The sequence below is a fragment of the Buceros rhinoceros genome, unplaced genomic scaffold, assembly GCF_000710305.1.
Source record: "Buceros rhinoceros silvestris isolate BGI_N320 unplaced genomic scaffold, ASM71030v1 scaffold8722, whole genome shotgun sequence".
Classification (NCBI taxonomy): domain Eukaryota; kingdom Metazoa; phylum Chordata; class Aves; order Bucerotiformes; family Bucerotidae; genus Buceros; species Buceros rhinoceros.
Window position 1 is genome coordinate 28,941 of NW_010397135.1, and position 23,595 is coordinate 52,535.

Below are 23,595 nucleotides of genomic sequence, written 5' to 3' on the forward strand. Positions count from 1 at the left end.
TCATTTCTGTGGCCAGCTAAACTAGATTTCTGCAGTTCCTACATTCTCTAAAATAAGCAGCATCTTATGCTACACCAAATCTTAGACTAAAGGTTGCAAAAGTTCTTTCAGATTTTTAGGATTTTTTCATCTTTTCAAAGGAAATTTGGAAAGACTTTTAATAAAGAAAACAAGTGGATTTATAGTAAAATCTATCCACAGTGAGGTGGAAATCCAGAAACAGGAATTTAATAAGGAGGTATGCTCTGGTGGAACTTACTAATGATTATCAAATGACAGAGATACTACTTTAGTTTGGGCACAAACTGGTCTCTCTATAATGGCAAAACCAGAAAGGAGCGGGACAGCACCTTGTTATAATAATTGGATATTTAAATTGTTTAAAACTTCCTTGCATGATCTTCTGAAGTGAATTTATTATCTAAAATGTACATTAGGTTCCAGTTTTGTATTATTTTGTTTATTTTTAATGTTTAATATTGTGGTTATATTTAATGTCTAGTAGTGTTTAAGTTTTGTTTTTCAGATAGAAGACGTAATTTTACTACTTTTCTCTGAGTTGTACAGATCTTTTTTAGATTATTTTTATGTATTGACCACTTGTAAAATGTGACAGTTCTAGCATAAAAGAGTAAATTTCATTATTTGAATTACAGAAAAAATAATTTTACAAACTCATGCTTAAAGTGTGGAATACTGTACTTTAAACAAAGTAATCCGTTATCTGACTGAAGTTTCATTATGATTTCTATTCATTTAGATTTCTCATATTGGAAAGCTGAAAGATTTTCTTCTGCAACACAGAAAGGATTACATTAATGCTTACAGGTAAGCGTGCATTGTCTTTAAACAGATTTAGTCTTGAAATAAGTAAATAAATCTATTTTCAGATTTATAAAGTGAACTGCTTAAAACATCTATAGACATAATGACTAAAAACAAAGATTGCTTATTAATTGGCTTACTGTAGTTGGCTTATCCAGTTGGCGGCCAGTCACCAGTGGTGTTCCTCAGGGCTCAGTATTGGGACTTGTTCTCTTTAACATCTTGATCAATGATGTAGGTGAGGGGATTGAGTGCACCCTCAGTAAGTTTGCAGAAACTACCAAGTTATAGAGGTGCGTTGATCTGCTTGGAAGTCAGGATGGCTCTAGAGAGGGATCTGGAAAGGCTAGATCAATGGATGAAGGCCAGTTGTATGAAGTTCAGTAAGACGAAGAGCTGGGTCCTGCACTTGGGCTACCACAACCCCTTACAACATTAACAGGGTCCGGGAGGAGTGGCGGGAAAGCTGCCCAGTGGAAAAGGACCTGGAGGTGCTGGTCCACAGCCAGCTGAATATGAGCCAGCAGTGTGCCCAGATGGCCAAGAAGACCAGCAGCATGCTGGCTTGTATTGGAAATAGTGTGACCAGCAGGAGAAGGAAAGTGATTGTTCCCCTGTACTGAGCACTGGTGAGGCCACACCTTGAGTACTGTGTTCAGTTTTGGGCCCCTCACTTCAAGAAGGACTTTGCGGTGCTGGAACATGTTCAGAGAAGGGCAATGAAGCTGGTGAAGGGGTCTAGAGAACAAGTCTTATGAGGAGCAGCTGAGGGAACTGGAGTTGTTTATTCTGGAGAAAAGGAGTCTGAGGGGAGACATTATTGCTCACTACAACTGCCTGAAAAGAGGTTGTAGAGAGGTGGAGGTTGGTCTCTTCTCCCATGTGACAAGCAACAGGATGAGAAGAAATGGCCTTAAGTTGTACCATGGGAGATCTAGGTTAGGTATCAGGAAAAACTTCTTTACAGAGAGTGTTGTGAAGCATTGGAACAGGCTGCCCAGGGAGGTGGTGGAGTCCCCATCCATGGAAGTGTTTAAAATATATGTAGGTGTGGTGCTGAGGGGCATGGTTTAGGGACCCTGGCAGTGCGGAATGAACGGTTGAACTTGATGATCTTAAAGGTCTCTTCCAACCAGATGATTCTGTGATTCTGTATATCCAAATGAAACAATATATTTAAGCTTTATATTTCCAGTGTTGTATTTCTCCAATCCCTCAATATAAGTGGAGTGTTGGGGTGAGACAACCCTGTCTGCATTCTGATTCTGCCACAGCCCTGACTAAAGCTAAGCTGTTGCTGTGATCAAGCTAGAGAAAGTCATCTTGGGTTGAAGATGCTGAGTCCCAATCAATTTAATATCTTTCTACGAAAGGCTTCACAGATATCAAATAGGAGCCCTATCCAGACAGATATCCATCCCCCAGGAGAAGACAATAGGAACTGATGAGACATCTGCTATTACTTAGGCTCTGTCCATACTGGGCGAACAGTCTTTCTGAGAAACAACTTCTAGGCCTGGAAGGGTCTGTCATAGTAGTAGCAATACCATACAATCAGTGGCGTCAAAATGTGTTCCTAAGTAAATTGCCAGGAGACTTCTGGCATCTTTTTTTTTTTGTCTCTGAGATTTTAAAAGCAGTATTTTGTTGTTTCAAAAATGAAACAAACAAACAATAAAGAACGTTTTGGCATGTTTTATAAGGCCGTGAGAGCTATTTGTAGTCAGTGCCAGTGAAAATGATGCTGGGGGGTGAGGGTGTCAATTCTGTGTGAAAGGTGTATGAGGAACTGCTTTTCCAAGCAGCAAGCAGAAATAGCGTACTGCTACCTGTTAGGACTAGCTCTCAGCTTTTCAGTTCCTGGTGGACTAAGTCATGAACAACACTAGGTGGAGCTGCCAATTTAATAGTGAAATAACTGCGTTTACTGTCTGAAAACTCCATGTGAATGCACAGGCTGAGAAACTGCAAATAACTGTGGTAAGAGCAAACAAACAGTAACAGTTAAATCTTGGGTACTACTTGCATGTTATTGACAGTACTGTGCATGAAATTGAAGTGATAAAAGGAGTAAAAATTTGTCAAAGCTATTTTGCTTTTTAAAAGTTTTTAATGCTCTTTTAACCAGTTATAGTAATTCTTAGTGATTTCCACCCCTCACACACCTCAGATATTAACTAAGGAGTGGAAAATGAAGTGGCATTTCCTTTATTAAACCATAAAATAATCCTCTAAATCTTATCTGTGATTGCGGTTGTTCCTGTCCTTGATGGTCAGACTTCAAGGAGCTAGTACTGTCAAATTCCATACTAGATTGCTTATGCTGTTCTAATTTGTGGATGCAGTGAGGATCACAGCACCCATGCTGTCAGTCTTACAGTCTCAGCAAATGCCTCAGGACAGCGGGTTTAATAACTTACCAATACTTAAGTTATGGGGAAATCTTTTAAATTATTTATTACTAAAAGGCTGTGCTGGGATTTATGTAAGTAAGAGGCTTAATTTTGAGAGGTTTAATGAAAGTTGACTACTCTGAATTTTGCCCATCCTGCTATTTGTTTTTCCAACCATAGCATAAAGTGTTAGTGAAATTCAGCTTTTGAGTTTCCACGTTGAGTTATTGTATGCCTTTTTAAAACTTCTTCATGATGTGTTTCATTCAGGTTCTTGATTGTTTCTTTGACTTACTTTTGCAGACTATAAGTTCTGTAATAATAGGGTTTTATTTTTGGCATACATAAAATATCTGGCTCCAGAAGGTATCTCTAATTCATTTTTAGAGGAAGTTTTTTAGCAATGAGAAAGACAACTGGAAGAAGGGTTAATTGAAACTGAGACCCTGACCCATTTTGTCAAACTTTAAATATTTAACTGACATAGCTAAATTGAGTCCAAAAAGCTCAAGAACTGGTAATTCCTTATTCACCTTCTTTCTTCTTGATTTGACAGTTATAAAATATGTGAATGGCAGAACACCTGAAAGTAGTGATACAGTGATCTAAGCTGGCAGATTCAGAGGCCGTTGCACCTTTGTTCTCGCCTGCTTCTCAGGATTCATTTGCTTTCTCTCACACCTTGGTTTTCAGCTTTCTGTGATAAGGAACTACTTTGGTTTGAGTTCTTGCTTGTCTTCAAGCTATTTACCATGATTCTGTCCTCTGGATAGAACTTCTGAGAGTTTTAGTGGTACCAGAGATGTGGTGTCATCTTCCACTGACATCATGAGTTACAGCGGAAAGAAACTTGAAACTGGCCTGTTAGAGACTGATTTTCAAATGAGCATGTCTAGAAACTCTTCCTTCAAACTTCTCTCCAAATATACAGTTATTTCTTGTCATTTGGCTTAAAAATTGGGGTTATATGGGCAATAATAGTGAAAACCTGGGCTTTCTCTACAACACATATTTTAAGGAAAAAAAATAAGTAACAAAAACACTGAGTAAGCAGCAAAGACCGAGCAATGCATGTTGTTGGTTACACCTGCCAGGGGAAGAATCAATAACTTTTTATGTACTGTTGCTTTAATTTAACATGGGAGCTTTGTCTTAAGGAAAAATAAATAGTTCAAATTATTTTCTTGCTGGCTTCATACACGTTTCAAACCTAATGAAGCCCTTCAGGTGATATCCGCATGATCAGTGAACACATTCAGTGTCAAGGGTATTTTATAAGAAGTGTGTAGCTAAATCATGGGATATTGCATCATCACTGATCCTGCTAATAGTAGCTGTCTCTGAGCTGTCACTTGTGATGTTGTTAACTGCAGTCTCTCTCCAAGAATCTTTGTAAAGAAGTGAAACTCAACAATCAAGAAATGCTTTAGGACATCTCAGAGTATTTTAAAATTAGTTTATATTGGAAGGTGCTCTGACAATACTTAGAAACAGCAATGGTAAACAGTATTTCAGTATTTGTTCATAATCTGGTTTATGGTTTATCTCAAGGACTTCCTCACCAGCTTTTTCAAGTAGGCTTATTAGGCTTTATAGTAGCGTTTAGAAAGCACATAAGCAGTGTAGTCCTTGGGGCAAAGTATAAGAAAAAGAGCCACAGACTTTTCTTTAAAACAGAACTGAATAACTTTTTGTTTTAAAGTTTACTAGATAATCATAAAATTAATTTTCCATTTTTGAGTAAATATGATAAACACAAGACATTTGTATATTAGAAAATTATCTCTGCTGAATTGTGATCTTTAAGGACTTTCCCAGCAATGTTGCATTCAACTAATGTGTATCTTTACTGAGTTAGCGAGGAACAATGCAAAAGAGAAAGGGGGGGTCAAAAGGCTCTATCCTGACCCTATATAAAGTCTGAATATCAGATTTTTCTCTCCTAAGTGATATGCTGATGAGACTTTATTGACTTTAGTGGAATAACTTCTCATTCGTGTTTCCATAAAAGAAAAATTAATAGTACCTGTCCTTTCTTCAGTTCTGAAGAGAATTAGCTGTAAGGGTCACTGCTATTTCTTTTGTCTCCCTTTGGTCATAAACTTCGCAGCCGAACAAGTTGATCGCTCTTCCTGGAAAGGAGAAGGCGGGGATTCTTGGTTCCTGAAGATGTTAACGAGATGTCGGTGCTTTTTTATGTTTGCTTGCTAATCAAACTGCAATCATTCCTTTCAGATGAGGTTTGTTACTTATCTTTGCACATTTAGCATATGCCTGCCGTACATTCTATATATTCTTCCTCTCAGTCCGTTTGCTATAATGCATTCGTACATTGCTTTTTACACTGTGCTGTGTGAGATCCTGTCTTCAGTCTTTGGTAAACTGTCTGATGTTTCGTCTGTGAACAGCTCATGCCTTTGCTTTTCATCATCAGCTTCTTCATGTTTTTGATCACCGAACCACCAAGAGAGTTTGTACATTTGCGTTAAATATAGTTTGAGGACCTCGCTGTAGTGCTGCATTAACACTTGGGAGTTTGAAACAGTCCTCCTGGGATTCCTCCTCAGCTGCCAGTTTCTCTGAAGGGTCTTTTAAAGTTTAGACAGTTTAAAGACCAGTACTTACTCCCACTCTTTTAATCGGACATTGGACAGGAATTGAGAGAATTCTTGATTTTGACACTTCATACTTAAAAGGAGAATCTTTGAGAGAAGAGCTTTCCATGTAGTGTTAGACATGTAATTTATTGTCTTTGGCAACCAGAGAGATACTTAGGTGGTTCATCAGTGCAGTATACATTGGATCTAAGTAGAAACGGTGCGTTTTCCATGGGAAAGGCTGGGTGAGTGGCTTCTCACATGTCTTTATTACCTGATTCTGTGGTCCTTCTCTCCAGTTCACTGTTTGAACATTTCATGTTGTTTACTGCAAATAGTATACTTTGAAAAAATTCTTAAATAATCTTTCTGTCTTAAAAAATAATGTTGGTGCCCAGTAATTATGCCTCTTGCACTAGCATTTATCTCCCTAGTAAAGCTGGGGGGGGAACCAACCACCAATAAACCAGTTACAAGTTTGCCACTTGACAGAAGATTATTGAGTGATTACCCTGTGTCTTGTGCAGAGTTGACCTGTAGGGATTTTTTCATGGAGGAGTATATAGTATTTTCCTGTTCTCTAGGGAATTATTTTCAAATTATTTCTCTCCCTTTTTTATTGTACGAAGTTCATATATCACATTTTAGAAATAGTAATTCTTTCTGGCAGCATTCTGAAATTTCTCAGCAGTATGTTACAAAACTGAAAATACTGACTCAGGTATGCCTGTACTGCCTGTTCTAGTAGCTGAAGCTTCCCCACAGACTTAAAAAAACCCCAAATGTTTCAAATATGTTGTTCTGGAATGTTTTGTTGTTGTGAGTAGACAAGTTTTTACCTTTGATTTAGTCAAACAGCATTTGGATGGAAAAAGGTAGTAAATTAAATTGCACAAAATGTAATAAATAATTTTAAATTTAGTAGTTAAATAAGAAATAAAGTAATTTAAAACATACTAGATGCCCAGAAGACATTTACAAATGTCTGCTGTATTTACGACTAAGGTTATACATATATTTACAAACGTGCCTATACCTACATACTTATGTGAATGTAGGAATATTTATGTACATATTTGTAAGGCAATAGCTACAGGTGGTTAGTTTGGCACATCTCTGCTAAAACAGCACGTACAGTATTTTGGAGCTGGTTTATTTCAGCTTATTGCTTCTCTCTCTTTTGTAATATGTTGTTGGCGGAAGATCAAGTTTTTCTGCTTGATTTGGTGTCTTTATTAAATCAGTAAGCAGAAAATGTTTTATGCAACAGCAGTTAAGAGTCACTAATTCCAAACGCTTGTGTAGCACCTTCGTCAGCTCTGGTTCCTAATGCTTTGCCAGCAAAATAGGATCATAGAAATGATAGGATGGAAGGAGCATGGCTGACACATTGAAAGAATGACTAGGTCATTCTATCACAGTGTTTTTCTTGCTTTCAGATATCTTTTGTTGGAGATTCCATATCCTCCCTTTGCTTTTTTCTATTTCCTTATCCATGCTACTAGAATTTTTTTTTTACACTAACTTAATTTAGTTTTCCTCAGTCTCTTCTAGAATCAGCAATTACAATGTATTTAGTTTTTCATATATGTTCTCTTCAACCTTTGATTGTATTTTTTCCACTCCTCTGGACACTGTCCCAGTAGGTATTGCAGTGAGGTGTTGAAATGAAGTGAAACTAGCTGAGGCCTTGCCCAAAGCTAAGGATAGCAGAAAGATTACCTTTCATTCATGGTGAATTGTACTGCATTTTGCCTCCCATTGTGATGATGGTGTTTTATGCAACAATGTGTTGTTATGTTCATGTTGATTATTTTTTCCTGTTTTTCTAGGCTGAGTGGTCTCTAAGTCCTTTGCTTTTCTTTTCCTTAACCCTATTTTTTAAAGACAGTTGCTACACTTCATCTTTTCATTGCTCTAGCACACGTTTTTTCTCCCCTAGTTCTTGGCAATGAGGATACATCTTTACATTCCAGGGCCTTGTGCGTGTATGCTATATGGATGTGCATACACCCTGGGCTTTTTTTTGCACGTTGGTTAGCTCCCTTCAAGAGCACACGTTTGGCACACAGATAGGAGAGATATATACTTCATTAAGTTTACCTTCAGCGTTACCCCAGGAGGTACTGCACCTTCGGTAAACTCGTGCCATGACCGGGTTTGCGTAGCACTCTTTCTCATACACTCATTCACTCAGCATCCTGTTACTAATGTATCATCTGACACTTCTTATTATTGATGAAAATATCAACAAATAGTTACGATATTCCTTTTTTTGTGACAGGTACTAAACTGGGCCCAGGTGAATTAGGAGCAGTAAGCTAAAGGGAATAGTAACTGCAGCTTATGAGTGACCTTCGTGATGAAAGCTGATGCAAAAAAAAAAAAGCAATGAACATTTAGAATTTATTCGTACTCTGTATATAATTTTATGTCTTTACTGAACAATAAAGCAACACCATTCTTAGATGTTTTTCTTGGTAATATTTGCAAAGCAATCTCTTGTCATTGGCATCCCTTGCAAGACCTTTTCTGATTTAGTGATGTGTCTTGTCCATTGCTGTAATACTGCCACCGCACTTCTGAGCACATATTTGTATCTCTGACATTCAGAACGCAGCTGGACTTTTTTGTTTGATTGGTTTTGTTCTTTTTTTGTGGTTTTTCTGGGCCTATTCTTTTTACGGTAAGGCTAGAGGATGGTGATTAGATGGATTTTTAGTACAATCTCCATGTGCAGATTTACTGGGAAGTGCACTGTTAGTTACTGGGGAGTACCCTGGTGGTACTGGTGGATGCCATATATTGTTTTGACATCATGGGATGTGATTGTATGACTCCATTCTTCCCTTCCCAAAGAGTTGAGGTTGCAGGTATCCTTGCCTCTGAGTGGTTTGACCAGCTCTTGTTCCAAAGCTCTGGTACCAGACATCATATAAACTGTAAGCAGTTACATAAGGAAGAGTATTCTATCTTGTTTACTGGATTAGCCTGCATCTTGCTACCTTTGAAGCTGTGAGACTTCTATTTAAGAATTTGATCTGCCTTGGTCTTGTATTAGCAAAAATGAAAAGTAGCTGAACAACTTGATCCCCCATGTTAAAGCTGTTACAGTTATCCTCAGCATACGACCATATTACTACTAGTTACACGTTAGTAAAAAAAAAAAAAAGTATGCCTGAGGCAAGTTTTTTCCTATGTATTTCTAAGCCTGATTTAGAAGAAAATTCTGATTTGCATTTTGTAATCTTTATTTTACCCTGTAATGTTAAAAAATGCTTTGAAAGCATAGAACTCTCTGCAAGTACCACAAAGCTGGGCAGGGTACAAAACTTTGACATATTAAGACAGGAACTTCATACTCTGTTCAGTGTCAGACCATCCAGAATTTATGATTGTAATTTGACTTTTTGCTTCATCAAAGGACCATCATGAAGCTGTTACTTCATCCTCATTTTCCTTCTGAATTTGTGTGCCCTAAATGCTGAAGTAACTCTCTAGACATACGTCACCGAACAATATTACGCGTTATCCTATACCGGATGATCTTCGTGGTCCCCTTCTCCATGGGCCTGTGTCGAGGTGGATGCAAGAATGGATTTTCTGGCTTTACATATGCTGAGAACTTGCTTATGTCACAGTCTATTAATAAAAAGCCCATCTATATAAGCTGTGCAAAGGGGGTGGTGGCGGGAGATGTGTTCTAGTATAGTTAACTATGTTATCTTACACTGCATATGTAACTATTAATACATCATCTTAACCAGCGTTAGGCAGTGGAAAGCCTATCCGTGAGATGTCTCTAAAATCAGACTATTTCAAGTCCTTCAATATTCGGAAGCTGCTTTCTCAGAGGACAAAGTAGAGTTACAGCTTAGAAGGCCACTGATTACAGCTGCGACAGGGATTTTGCCACACATTTATGAAACCCATCTGTCCTGACCAAAGGAGAGCAATTCAGCTAGTAAAATATAAATTGAAACACTACATATGGCTGCTTTTCTCCAAGTTATAAAAAAGGATTTTATAACATTTAGAATAATTCCAACAAGAGGGGGAAGAAAAATCCTGATTTTTAGATGTCAAATACATGACAGTGTTGGAAACAAGCAAGTAAAATACAGAATATTACTTCTAATTAGTTTGCCTTACTGTTTGCTGGCTAATCTGTGTTTGTATACTAGCTGGGCAGTAAACAGAAACTGATTTTCAAGCCAGAAGAACCATGTGCTGCTTTTTCATGTGTTGTCCATCACATGGGATGGGAATGAAGATTTTTGGTATAATACTGAGGGACATTACAGTAAGGTTAAAACTTGGTGAAGGAGATCTGAGAGACCCACGCTGACAGTACATTGAAGCTGCAGGAAGGAGCTGATGGTTTTGCATGGGGTAAGATGATGAGATGGGGTGATGTGAGTTGGTTGTAGGCGTTCCTGTGGCAGGGATTGCAGCAGACCCAGGGAAGATTTGGCATTTTTGCAGTAAAGTGTGTACAGATCCTCTAAGGGTTTCAGGCTAGCTTTGCAAAAGATCCTTTCTGTTTACTTGTATTACTGCATTAATGCCATTGCTTTATACTTGAACAAGTGGAGAAATTTTCACGTGTAAATAAAAATCTAAATGAAAATGAGAGTGTGAGTTAAGGTTTTTGTTCCTGTTTTGATGCTGTGATGACTCTTTCATCAGGAAACCCAAGGTAAACGTAAGATAAGCTGCTATAGCAAAATTTTATAACCCTGTCATCTGTGGCTCTGGAAAAACTTAAATTCCTTAATACAGTATCATTTTCTGGTGGTTATCTACAGTGTGTTCATATTTTACTGACAGGCCTCCATTTTTATTAATTTAGTAACAAAAAGATGTATTAATCCTATTAGGAAATAATAAATACATAACATATAATCTAAAATAGAAATAAACCACAGGAACTGCTTTTAATAGATCTTGTAATTGACTTTATATTAAAACTGCATATTATTTTCCAATATTCTTCTTTTCTATGGTTTGAATTCACAGATTTTGTCCTACAGGTTCTTTAAAACTGAAGCTCAGAATTTGGATAATGAAAATATATATTTAAGTAAAATAAGTCCAGATTTTTTGTATTACTTTCAACATTTGAGCTTTTCCTTTATTTTAGTTGCTTTGATGGTTTTGGACTTGAAATATGCCTCATTGGAATAAGTACTGAGGATAATGATGTATTTTCTAGGTTTTTTTTATCTTTATCTGCTCAGTATTCAATTATGTATGAGATTATAGCATACATTGCATTTTCTACATCATTTATGAGTCAAAAATGTTTTCAAAATCTCGGCTTTATAGAAGCGGCATTTTTATCAGTGATGGTTATTGTACTTTTTACTTCTTTTTATTGTGAAAATTGGTGTTGCAGAAAAGCTTCTGTGGAGATGGTGAGTGGAAGAAGGTCTGAGATGTGTACTTGTAGGTTTTATGTTAGGGGTTTCTTAAGTGACACTCTGTCTTGTTTCTCAGCCATATTATGTCTGAGTATGTGAGGATGACAGATACAGAACGTGATCAAATAGATCAAGATGCTCAGATATTTATGAGGACGTGTGCCGATGCCATTCATCAGCTGAGAACAGAAGGTAAACTGAGCAACTCTTCAATGGTTTTTTTAGTTGTTGATAAAGGCTAATATAATGCAGGGTATCGGATGGTGCATCTGAAATGCTTTTGGAAAGAAATGGTGAAGTCTCATTGACTTTCCATTTGCATCTGTGTAATCCCATTGGCTGATTAGTACTGTACCTAATTTTCTTTAATGTTAGTGAAAGGAGAGGCCAGAGCACAGAACTTTATTTTTTCAAATACACTAATAAGCAAATGTAAAAATAACAGTCTTGTAAGTATTTACTACTTGAAAATTAATTTAGCACTGCATCACAGAGGCCTGAAGCAAAGCTCGCTAAATTTAATGGTTACCTCTTTCTAGCTTGTCCATCTGTAAGGTATTAAAAGTATAATCTTTCCAAGTTTGAGATAATTAAATGACTTTAACAGAGTCCTGGTAAAGTAACAGCATTTCTGACAACTTGAGTATGGGATCATACCTTTATAACACTATCTTATGAAAGTTGTAGAGAGAACTTCTGGTTTGCCATTTTCAAGTTGAGCTGCTGTATGTTCCTTTTTACCAATATACTGAAGATTTTTATCAGCTTTGAAATACCATCTAAACATACTTGTAGCATTATTCAGAATCATTGACAGTCAGTCATGCATGGGAACTACATAGTATAAATCTCTAGATCTGTTTGGCTGTGCTTAGCTTGGTGACATCTATTCTTGCTAAGAAATTTAATTGGCATAGTATGACTCGGTGGCGTATGTAACAAATAACATAAATATTGGAAGACACAAGTTGTTTTCAGCTTTTGGTTTCTGTAATGATTTGCTGTTTTACAGAACCTGTATTTAAATATAGCTATGTTTAAAATAAATACAAATATAGAACATACATAAAATGTTAATAGGCTCTTGAATATAACTTGTATATCGACTGAAAACGTGAACTTAACACAAAGTTAAAAGATTGTGTTGTATCTTTCTTTTGTGTTTCAGCACACAAGGGTGTCCAGTCTGCTCAGGTAAAGGAGCACAGAACAGCTGTCTTGGACTTCACTGAAGATTACTTAAAAAGTACTTAGTATTTATTGAATGGTTAAAAATGAATGATTGTATTTTCCAAGAAGAGTCATGCTCTTGTAACCTGAAATTCTATTTACTGCTATCTTGAACAGGAGTGTGTAAGCTGTATTCTGAACAAAGGGCCATCCGAGTTAAGCAAGTGATAGATAAGAAGAGACTGTGAGTAGTGTTAAAAAATAGTTTAACTTTCATTTGTAGGACATTCAACAAAAGTTGTTATTCATGCTTAGATTCTAAGGAGTTTATTTTAATGGAAATGTGTAGTTGGATGAGCTGTCAGCAGGTGCATTCCAGGGCTCTTTTTCACTTTCGGCATGTGAAATGAAGTCAGTAAATGCCAGAGTGCCAATATAGTGTCATCGTAAAGCATCAAAACAGTAAAATGTGGGCTAATAAACCTATTGGACCTCTACAAATGCAAGAAGATATTTTTGTGTGTCCCATTAAGTAATATTCTGCGTAAAATAATTAAGAATGAAATCCTAGGATACTGTCTGTTTAGGTACAAGAGATGTTCACTTCTGTCTCCCGTTCCTTCTTGTTGCCTTTTCTTTTTTCTATTTTTTTTTTAATGCCACCGTCTTTCTGCTAAAGGAAGTGATTATTTTGTGAATAAATGCTACTTGAGATGGTGGGTCTTCATGGCAGCTAGAAACATGATTAAAGTAAATCTTGAATGTAACTCCTTAACTGAAGCAAAAGAGTTTCTGCTTCTTACGGCATACGTTGAGCCTCCTAACATAGAGTGAAAATGTCTAGAACAAGTTAAAGATTATGTGCTTTTTGGTCTGGAGTTTTGGGTTTTTTTCAGTCAGGTATCAAAGTACTTTTTCAGTTCCTATATCTGCACTCGGCCAGGTGTAGGAACGACAGGAAGAATGAACATGCTTGTAATTTATGTAATACCTGAAAGGCTGTCCATATCTTCTCAATCTGCATTATTTGAATTCTAACCTTAAGTTCCATTATGTACATTGTAATTCAAAAATAGCAAATGCTAGGATATACACATCAGTAAGTAAATTCTTGAGTGTTTTTCCAAGACTTGATGCTGCTTTGTCAATTTGGTGCTTGGCTCAATCAGCTACTTACATTGAAACTAGAAAGATGTTTTCAAAAGTCCATAAGTACATCTTATTCAAAGTGGTTCAGCACAATTAGATTCACTCTAATATATCCTCTTGGGATGTTAATAGTAGTACAAGCCAAAACCAAGGAAACAAAATACCCCAAACAGGTTCTGAAACTTGGTAAGAAGTAATGAGAGAAAAGTAAGGCACTGGTATTTTGTAACTCCCATAACTTTTCAGAAAAATCATGTAGAAACAAACTGATACTTTTCAAGTGTAAAAAGTGACCTTTTAAGTATTCTTCGCACTGAGGAACTTCTTAGGGGAAGTTCCTGCTGTTACAGAATTGGCTACAGGTTAATGGTTCCTGTGGTTACAGAGTGGGGGTAACAATACCAGCTCTGCTGTTTGTTCTACTCCTATTATTGTTTTCATGCAAAATCCCAGGGTCAAGTTTTCTCAGATAACTAAAGAGAGAAATCAACTCGATTCGATGTATGCTAAAGATAGAGCAATGAAAAAGCTGTTTCAGAAGTTAGAATACCACTTAAAGAGCAGTAAGGCATTAAAAAACCCCAGAGGATGCAGCCCTTCTTTGTGATATTGGAGGATACCTCTTTGCCTCTTTTTATGCATGTAAGAGCTAGAAAACAGATGTTGACCAGGTGGAGTCTCTGCATTGCAGATGTGTTGTAATGGCTAAATTGTCATTAAAATTCAATTTAAACAAATCACAGGCCATAAACCAATCTTTATGATGACTTGAAGAAAAATTGCCTTTTCTCATATGCCTTTCAACTAGTTGATTCCCGAATTCCCCAAGGATTTCAGCAGATGCTTTATGTGATCATAAGAACATTTCATCACCTAAAAGAATTAGGCATTCTTTAAATAGTGCATCCCAGGCATTTTGTTCCTCTTTAATTGAAAACTTTGTACATTAGCATACCTTGCAAAGTAAGGACCACAAACAATAGAGGAATACATTTCTGTAAAAAGTAAATTAATCCTAGCGCAGCTCTTCTTGCCTGCAATTCAGTCAATTTAAAGCATGCGTGTATCAGACAATACTGAAAGGTTTGCAGTAGAAATACTCTTCACCATGTTTCTTTTTATATAGATAAACATCCCAAGATCTTCAACAAATTGCCTGAGGATTGTAATTTTCTTACACAAATTGTCTTTATGCATTAACTCATGTTTTTTATTGAAAAATTCTGCCAATTACGTAGGACTAGTTCCCCAGAATGAAAACTTGAGAAATGGAAAGACAAGCAGCTCTTTCTGTAAAGGTACTTGGTTGTGATTTTTAGTTCTTATGTTTATTTGCATTCAAAATTCATTTCAATTTTAAATTTCTTTTTCCATTGGAGTATCTTACATTATGTGTGCAATTGCGCAAATCAAGCTGATATTTTTATTATCTGGGGAACTGATATTTTATTAGCATCAGAACTATTATTTGAACTGCATGGACATCCAGAAAAGTCTTTTTTGTTTTTCCCCATTATTAGACAAATATGGCACTTGAGAGGGAGGAGATGAGGAAAGAAGAGATCTTTTTTGTAAAATTACCAAAAGCTCAGTATTTGCAGAGTTTTTACAACTAAAAAAGGTTCCCTGTTACTGTTTTTTCATGTTTAAATTAGAGTCACTCATTGATGACTAATGCTTTATATTCTGTTTCTCTCAGAATTTTCTAATTATGGGTTAGAATTTAGACACAATATAAAGAAGGAAAGGAAGCCAAAATTCAACACCTTCTGTTAAGCAGCAGGGGAAGATTGCAGATCATAATGAGATTAACAGTTGATTCTGTTTGAGAGGGGAGGAAGTGATGAAGGTGACACAGCAGGTGATTCAGCCCATTTTTTGGTTTTTTGTTCTTTAGCTTCTCTGACAGCGTAATTGCCAAGCATTTAACTGTCTGCTGTGGACTAGTTACAGAATTCATGGTAGACAATAAACCACAGAAGTTTACTGGAAAACATGTGTTGCCACTAATTTTAAACTATTTTTGGTGCCACAGTGAAAGATACTTAACAAGTACTTGGTGCATAATCACTGTATATGCTTCTCGGTTTTTGCATTGCCTTTGTATTAAAATTACGTAGCAGGGACTTAGATGTAGCATCTATCTGTCCACTGCAGACATTTTTTTCCTTTTCCTTGCTTCTAAATGTTCTGTTGTGTCTTTTGACAGGCAAGATAAGGACCACTTTCATCCTGGTTAAACTATCCTTTAAAGCTAGTTATATAAAAATACATGTTTCAAGAAAAAGCAATTCTGTTGTGTTTTCTTACTTCTCCTTTATGATAATGGACAAAATAAAGTAAAATTGTAGTTATTACTCGAAAAAAATTAAGTAGTGGTGTTGGCTCTTGCTACTAAAAAGAATTTTCAGTATGGCCAAAATGGGGTTTGGTTGTTTTTTAAAAAAATACAGATATTTTAATATACTCAATTTTTGAATGAAAGTTTAATAAGGTGTCTGTATTTTTATGCTGTAGCCTTCAAAATTCTCCTCAGCTCTGAAGATACCATATGTTTTGTTCAGGAATATTATCCATGCTATCTTTGCTTTTGTAATAATATTTCAGTGAAAGTTGCTAAGTACATTTGGTATCTTGGGTGGCAAATCTTTAATCTGAAGTTTGCAAGAGTTTAAGTCTTGAAATTAATAATCTTAAATGGTTGTTCTCATTGTAGAGAAATTCAGCTGTGTAATATCAGTTAAATTACAGGCTTTTGTGCTTTTAGGTCCAGACTTGAACCTGAGCAGAGCAACGTGTCCAAATCACCTCTTTCCCCTGAAAAGTCTTCACAGAATCTTTTAGACGATTCTGAAGAAAAACTTGCTGCTGAGGAAAGCAAAGGTAAGAATAAAACATAGTGATATTTCACTTTCTGTGGCAAGGTCTGTCTGTTCAATACTACTTTCTTCACTTCACAAAGGCCTGTTCCTGTGACTTGCACCTTCTCTATTTTCATCTTCCCCAAGTCGATCAGACTTTTGTGAAGCACACTGTGAGACTGAGGAAGGAAAATCTTACATTTTTTATACATGCTTTTTCCAACCAGCTAAAAGTCTTATACTTTGCCGGATTCCTCATCCTCTCAATAAACTCTGTGTGAACTCTTTCATTTTTATTTATTTTTACCTATATCCACCTACTTAGATATCTTCTGAGATCTGTCTGATTTTTTCCGCATTCCTTTCCCTGACGGCAAGGAAATGGAAAGTAGCTCAATGACTTTCTGGGAACGTTTCCTAGTTTTTAAACACAGAGGCCTTGAGTTGGACACCTCTACATTAGGAACTTGAAGGTATAATTTGCTCATAGAAGGGAGGTTCCTGGCTAGCCAGATCCAGTAGTTTTGAGGAGATGTTCTCCACAGCATTGAGTTTCCTTGCTGAAAGGATTGTATCTCATCTTTCAGTGGGCCAGAGATAGCTGTAAGTCAAAAGCAGTATCTCTGACCTCATTTTAGCTGCTGATATTCTTGTCAGGACTTGTGAACATTGCTTGTGATGCCTTGGTGGCCTTCTGAGGCTGGGGGGTGTGAAGTCCCTTCTCTTACCTGTTTTGGTCTCTCCTGGGATGTGTATGCTGGCAGAACTTTGTCGCAGAGGGCTTTTTGGAGATAATTTCTGCAGATAATTTCAGGTTTCATACCTAAAGAGAAACCTTGTTTCTGTGATTCTGGAGTTGCTTTCTCTGTCTTGGGTTCTCCTGCTTGTGCTCTCTAGAGCAGAGGTACCCTGTGATTTACAGCATGATTTTTTTTTTTTTTTTTTTTGAGAGAAACAGAAACTGTATGAAATGTGACATTACATTAGGATAATACTTCATCAAGATAGAAGAGCAGTCTGGACATCCATGTTATTCTGATAATCAGTTATTTTTGGAGACTTTTAAAACAGTAAATCTCCAGTCTTCTGGTTGGCGATTTTAGGGACATACAAGGGGTGTATTCATGTGAAGTGGGTACTCCATTTGTGGATGAAGACTCTAATACTGAATTACCTCACAGTGTACAAATAGTTTCATTTTCTGATACAGCATTTTTATCTTTCTAACCAGTTTGTACTTCTGCAGCTTTATCAGTATGTTAGGGTGTTTTTTCTCCTCCCTGACACTGAATGTGTTGTAAGAAGTAAAGGTTTGGATTATGTGTCATTTCTAGTGCTTACTACGTTTTTATAGTATGTCTGAAGTGATGCAATACACAGGCACGTAGATGAGTTTCACCTTAACACGTTATCAGTGTTTTGCAGCTGTGAGCTAATGCCAGCAGAGAAGCAGCAGCGTAGTAGCATCTTCATTGCCCTGTCCTCTTTCCTTGTTACTGAATATCTCTGCAATCTCTGAAAGTGTGCATCCCCTCCACATTGTGTCATTGCAATTTTTAGCTCCAGAAATCTGTGCCACACTGTGGAAAACACTGTTCTTTGGTTGCCTTGGACACAGCAAACCACCGCAATAAACAGAAATGAAGCTTTGTTTATTGCATGTTTTATTGCCAGTTTTCACTTTTATTCGTTTATGCTCTAATTCTTTACGAGAAAATAGGGGTCCTGTCACATAAGTGATGCTGATGCAGTGCTTATGAGGGGTTGCTGACTAGGCTCTGTGGAAACTATGAAACTTGTATTATCAGACTGAATCTGTCTGAAACAGTTTGTAAATGCACACAGCCTGTGATTCCTCACATAAGGGTAAGTGGTGGTTGCTGCTGCTTATGGAAATCAGCCTTGTGACTTTGCTGGTAGGTGGTTGTCAAAGCATGGGAATAGCATGAACGAGATGACTAGGAAACAAGAAGCTCAGTTTGTATCTTACAGCCTTTGCTTTTTTTTTATTCCAAGTAAACTTTTAAGCAACTGGAGAAGTTATCATGTTTAGAAAAATTGTTTCATCTTCAGGATGTTGGTGTTGTGATATAATAATAGCCATCATCAGTGTGCCTGGGTCCCTTGTGTTAGATATCTCAGCTGTAAAGATAGTTCTCAGAGCAGCTTGTAGTCCTGTCCTTAATTTGAATGTTTTATGATGAACAGCTGAATGTCCTACTTGGGTGCTGAAGCACTACTTGGGGTTTGTCTGTCTTTTTTGGCAGAAAGCAGGGCAAAATGTGATTACTTTTGTGTTGAGAGAAAGCACCTGGTGTAATGCAAAAAAAAGCATTTGTATTATACTGGACATGCCTCATGGTAGGAATATAGTCTCTCTGGAGATTGCTTTTATATGCCGACAGTAATTATTTGCATATTACAAATTTGACATTTAGTTTATGGAAATAAATGTAAATAACGAGTAGCTTTTGAACTGGTCCAGCAACTTAGCAGCTGCCTCCTTTCAGCATGGAAAAGAGTACAGAGGATTTGATCATTACTTTGTATTGTTAATTACTTCTCTTTCTGCAAAAGAAACGTTGTTTGGCTTTTGCTGGATGAATTGTAGAAAAACATTAATGTCAGCTCCACGAAAGCTGCAGAACAACTTTCCTAGTAGCCAGAAATGTACCTCAGTGACAGGAGGAACCCTGGGGAGATGCTTGTTTCTCACTTACCTCTTACCGTAAGTGTATTTGCTTATTAGCAATCACATTGGATACAGGTGCTGTGTTTTAACAGTGCTGACAGTGCCTGAAAGTAATTGGCTCCTCTGGAATAAAACAGGAATATATCTTTTTTTTTTCTTGGCTCCATAAACTAATTATCTTATTCTCTTCGAAGCCAGTAAATATGTCATTATAATTTTGATATAATGTAAATACATTGGTTACCTAAACAAGTAAGTTTTGTGTTTCTGTGAAATAGACTTCCCCATGAAAAAATAGAGTTTAATACTTTCTAAACAATCTTTACAGATATTGTTGGGTTTATTATTTTTTTTTTTTTTGCTTATAAGAAAGAACAGATCTATTATTGGTTTCGGGGTTTTGTGTTTTATTTTGGTTTTTTTTTTTTAATTTACTATATTTCTTATCCACATTTGTAATGTTTTCATTGTACATCCTAATTTGGTTGTTGTGAAGCAAAATAAACATTTATAGGAGACATACACAACAATATTCTTTTATATTTATTTTTCAAGATTTTTGACAAATATTATAGTGAAGGATAAAGAAGAAAACTTCTCCTTATAATCCTTTTCATATATTTGTTTGTAAATAGGACTTCAGAGGCCTCCCAAGACAAGTCAGTACCTGAATGATAGCAAATCAGTGCAGCTTCTGCAATTGAAAAACACTAGGTTTAGAAGGTTATAACAAGACAAATGAAAATACTTATAAATGCCTGAAAAAGTTGACTGGCATAAGTAGGAAGTCTGAAATCTGTGAAAAAGTAAAGACTATATCTTTCTGGTTTTGAACTTGGAGCCTGCATCTCATAAGTCAAAGCAGGTTCAGCTTTGATCCATTGTGAGGTGATGCTAATCTCTCTTTTGGAAGAAGAGAGTCCAGTTTTCATTATTATCATCCTAGTTATCATTAGGATTTTAAACACCGATGCTGGAACACCTTCAGAAACAGTAGGTTCCTGTGGCATGGTTTTTTTTATTTTCCATTCTAGCTTCTTTGTCTATAATCAGAAGTATATAATAAAACCTAAAAATAAATCTTCCAGAGGGAATATCCCAGAAATAGCTGTTCAAGATCTTTTATGTCCAACTCCTGCTAAGATTTGTGCCTGTGCACAGCTTTAATCAAACAAAAAGTAACTGTTGAAATCAATGAAGCAGTTATGTGTAAGGGTTAGTTTGTGAGGTCAGACCTGATTTCTGTCACACGCAGGAAGATCCGTTGCACAGAGTGCGTAGGATTTCCTCTGTAATATGCAGCTCAAACAGCGTGAGGGACTGAAGTTTGTCCTGTGCTCAAAATGTGTTTGAGACTCTGTTTCTGCTTTTTGAAATGAGGAACTATTGGTTCTGTCACATCTCCTTGGAAGATAATAGTTACTATATAGACTGTCATTTTGAAACTTGTGTGTTTTCTTCCGTTAAAATACAAATGCACAAGCCTTAGTGAGTTGTTTTACCTCCTTCACTGTCAATATATTAGTGCAGCTCCTCATAGTTCACAAAATTAAACATATGCAATAGATTTTTGTCCCTGTTTAGAAGTTAATTATTGGTGTAATTGTGTGCTGTAAATGTAGGGTGAATCTCAGTTAATGACAAATGAGGTATATCATTTTCATCAGCATTCTGAAATGGATGAAAAATTATTTTCACTTTACTATTCAGTGTCCTGCATTGTCTGAAGTGTTTGGTGGTTCTTTTACAGACAGGAATCTGCCTGATGCCCAGAGTAACCTTGGATTATGGGGGGACGGCAAAGGGGAAGATGAGCTGTCACCTGAAGAAATACAAATGGTAAGTGTATCTTTTTGTCCATTTTATTGTATTTTCTGCTGTATTCACGTGTGTTACAGTACAGATTCACCCAAAGTCTTGTTTAATAGAATAATGGCATAACAAGATAGACCTTTTCTAAATGGCTTCCTTGTTCTTCTGGTAGCAGCTATTATTTTAAATTGCTACAAAATGCATACATGGAGCCATGAAGTTAGTAACAACTATTTTTCAATAACTGAAATTAAAATTGGTTTTTAAATTACAATTTTTAATTGCTTTTTTAGTCAGGAGACAATGGAAGTCAAGGCAACATCAGAAAAAGCATTTTGAAACTTATGAAAGAATAAAGTATTGGCCAGTTTTTACTTGGACTATTCTAGAACATACCTTAAATAGTTATACTATTTAAGAATAGCTAAGGAGTCATACTTCATTTTATTCCCTTTTTTTTTTTTTTTTTAGATGATCAAAATCAGATTGGGTTACAGGCTTCCTGTCACACCAGTATCTCATGCATTTTGCCTTTTTGCCATTTCCCTGTTATCAGCATGTTCATGTATTGTTTGATCCAATTCTGCCTGCTGTTGAACTGATAGAATACAACATTTCTGACCGAGGTGCAATTGCTGACAACCTGTCTGTTAGACCTTAGACCTCTTGGTATTCCTAAAATTTATGGTTTTGAACAAGGCTCACAATTTAAAATTCTTAGGAAACCTCTCTACGTTAGCACACATTGCCTTGTTTTATATACAGGCAGGCAGTTTTCAGACAGGTGAGCAGAGGGCTGCTGCAGTTACAAAGCTTCCTTGGCAGTGATTAGAGATGTTCCCAAACACACTATGCATCACCCTTCCCATCAGGGATCGGGGAGCTGCACATAGCGGTTTGTCAAAGAGGGAAGGTTCTGCAGAGGCTGCTCTTGATGCTCTCTCATTGTTCTTGAGTGCCAGTCTGAAATGTAAAGGCTTACTCCTGCTTTCTGCTTTCTTTTTAAAGAGAATTCTTTACATACTTTCATTCTTTTGTGTTCAGGCACAATATTAGCCCCCTTGCTGTAAACTTCCAGAGGATCAGGAGGAAACAAGTGTCAGAGGTGATGGCTGTGAAAGGGCTTGCTAATAACTGACTCCTAAATGTCAGATTGCTTTTTGTAGGCCTCACATTGTAATTAAGTTTTAAGCATGTTACATTCCTTGTCATGGTACTTTTGTGAATAAATACATTTCTTTTTCATTAAATTCTTTCATTCTTTTTAGAGTAAGGCCCCAGATACCTCATGACTTAGATGTTGCCAAAGTGTGTCAGTTCTGTTCTGTTTCTGTTACCAACACTGAAGAAAGATAAACATCTTAAAAGGCTGATATTTTTTTTTCCTAACCTAGGATTTGAATTTTTCCCTGGAATAGGTTATTATTTATTTGTGAGGGGGAGTGATTCCAGGCCTAAGTAAGAGAAAAATCTGTGTTCGTAGTTTAATGCTTTGAAGGATTTCTAGACTCCTCCATCTCCAATCCTAAACTGCTTACTAGGTGTTTGGACAGCTCTTCGTAGGGGAGAACCCACAGACGTTTTAAAAAATCCATTATTATTCTTTACCCATTCAGAGCTCTGCTGTGCTATGCTTTTCTTATTATATATATTTTTTAAACTTCTACTGGTTGTTTTACACTTACTTCTGCTGTGCTCTCAGAAGTTGCACTTCCTGTAAAAGGGGGCATAAAAATAACACTGATGCTCCAAATTAAATAAACTATAATATGTCTTTATTCCTAGCTTACACAATGCCTTATAGCTTACAAGAAAATTTATAACAGTGCCTTGATGTCAGTGCCATGATTAAGCCTAGAAAAATCACTTGGGCTGGAAACTTGAGATCTCAGCTTTAAGTTCATCAGTCTGCTCTGTGGGGAAAGAGACAAATGTCCTGGTCTCTTTAAAGAAGCAGATGATCAAAATGCTACCAAAATAAAATACTTTGAAGTCCTATATGTATTAATACACTGAAATACTATTACTGCTCTTGTGCCATGGCTTATTCTTTAATTTCTCTGTGCGAGTTTACCTTTAAAATTTGTTTTTGTTATTGACTCTCAGTCCTTGTGTTTTAGTTCTAGGGAACTAGAATTGAAAAAAGCATGCAAAGTGAAGGTACCGTTAGAACAGCCTCCTCTCTGCTTATAACTTATTCTGAGATTTGCAGAAAGCTGGTTCTGAGCTGTACGTCTGAATTTCCTGTTGAATCTTGCTGTGGTTGTGATCTCTCCCAGAGCAGATTGCTCCTGTGTACCTCGCCACCAGGGCAGGGCTGTCTGCATCTCTGCTGCTTCTCACACTGACGAAGTAACAAGCATGAGTTACTTCCACGTTGTGCCTTGGAAGGAGTCTACATTTATTATGGTCTTACAAAGCGAGTCAGAATTCAGTTGTCAAGTAGAAAGCGAGGCAGTTGTTTGTAGTTGCAGCGAATGCTCTCCAGTGAGGGTGTCATTTCTTGTCAGGCCATTTTTTTACCGTTGGATTAGATTGCATGTTACTGTCAAACTGACACTAATACATGGATGCTCAGAGCATCGCTCTGTTCTGTGGACCTACCGTGATTATTTGGTTTGCTTTTATTTTCTTTTGGTTTATGAACACTGTAACTAGCCAATTTACAAAATC

At 36.7% G+C, this 23,595-nt stretch overlaps 1 protein-coding gene across 1 annotated transcript in view; it reads left to right on the forward strand.

Moving 5' to 3' along the window:
• Window positions 1-760: 760 nt before the first annotated feature.
• STX18 (syntaxin 18) overlaps window positions 761-23,595 on the forward strand; it is a gene marked incomplete at its 5' end in the record, with an annotated part of 30,841 nt that continues 8,006 nt past the window's right edge. Inside the window, 6 exons of the mRNA XM_010146129.1 lie at window positions 761-828; window positions 11,315-11,430; window positions 12,407-12,484; window positions 12,586-12,652; window positions 16,325-16,440; window positions 20,861-20,949. Of these exons, the coding sequence (XP_010144431.1) occupies window positions 761-828; window positions 11,315-11,430; window positions 12,407-12,484; window positions 12,586-12,652; window positions 16,325-16,440; window positions 20,861-20,949 (534 nt within the window). The remainder of the gene's footprint in view (window positions 829-11,314; window positions 11,431-12,406; window positions 12,485-12,585; window positions 12,653-16,324; window positions 16,441-20,860; window positions 20,950-23,595) is intronic.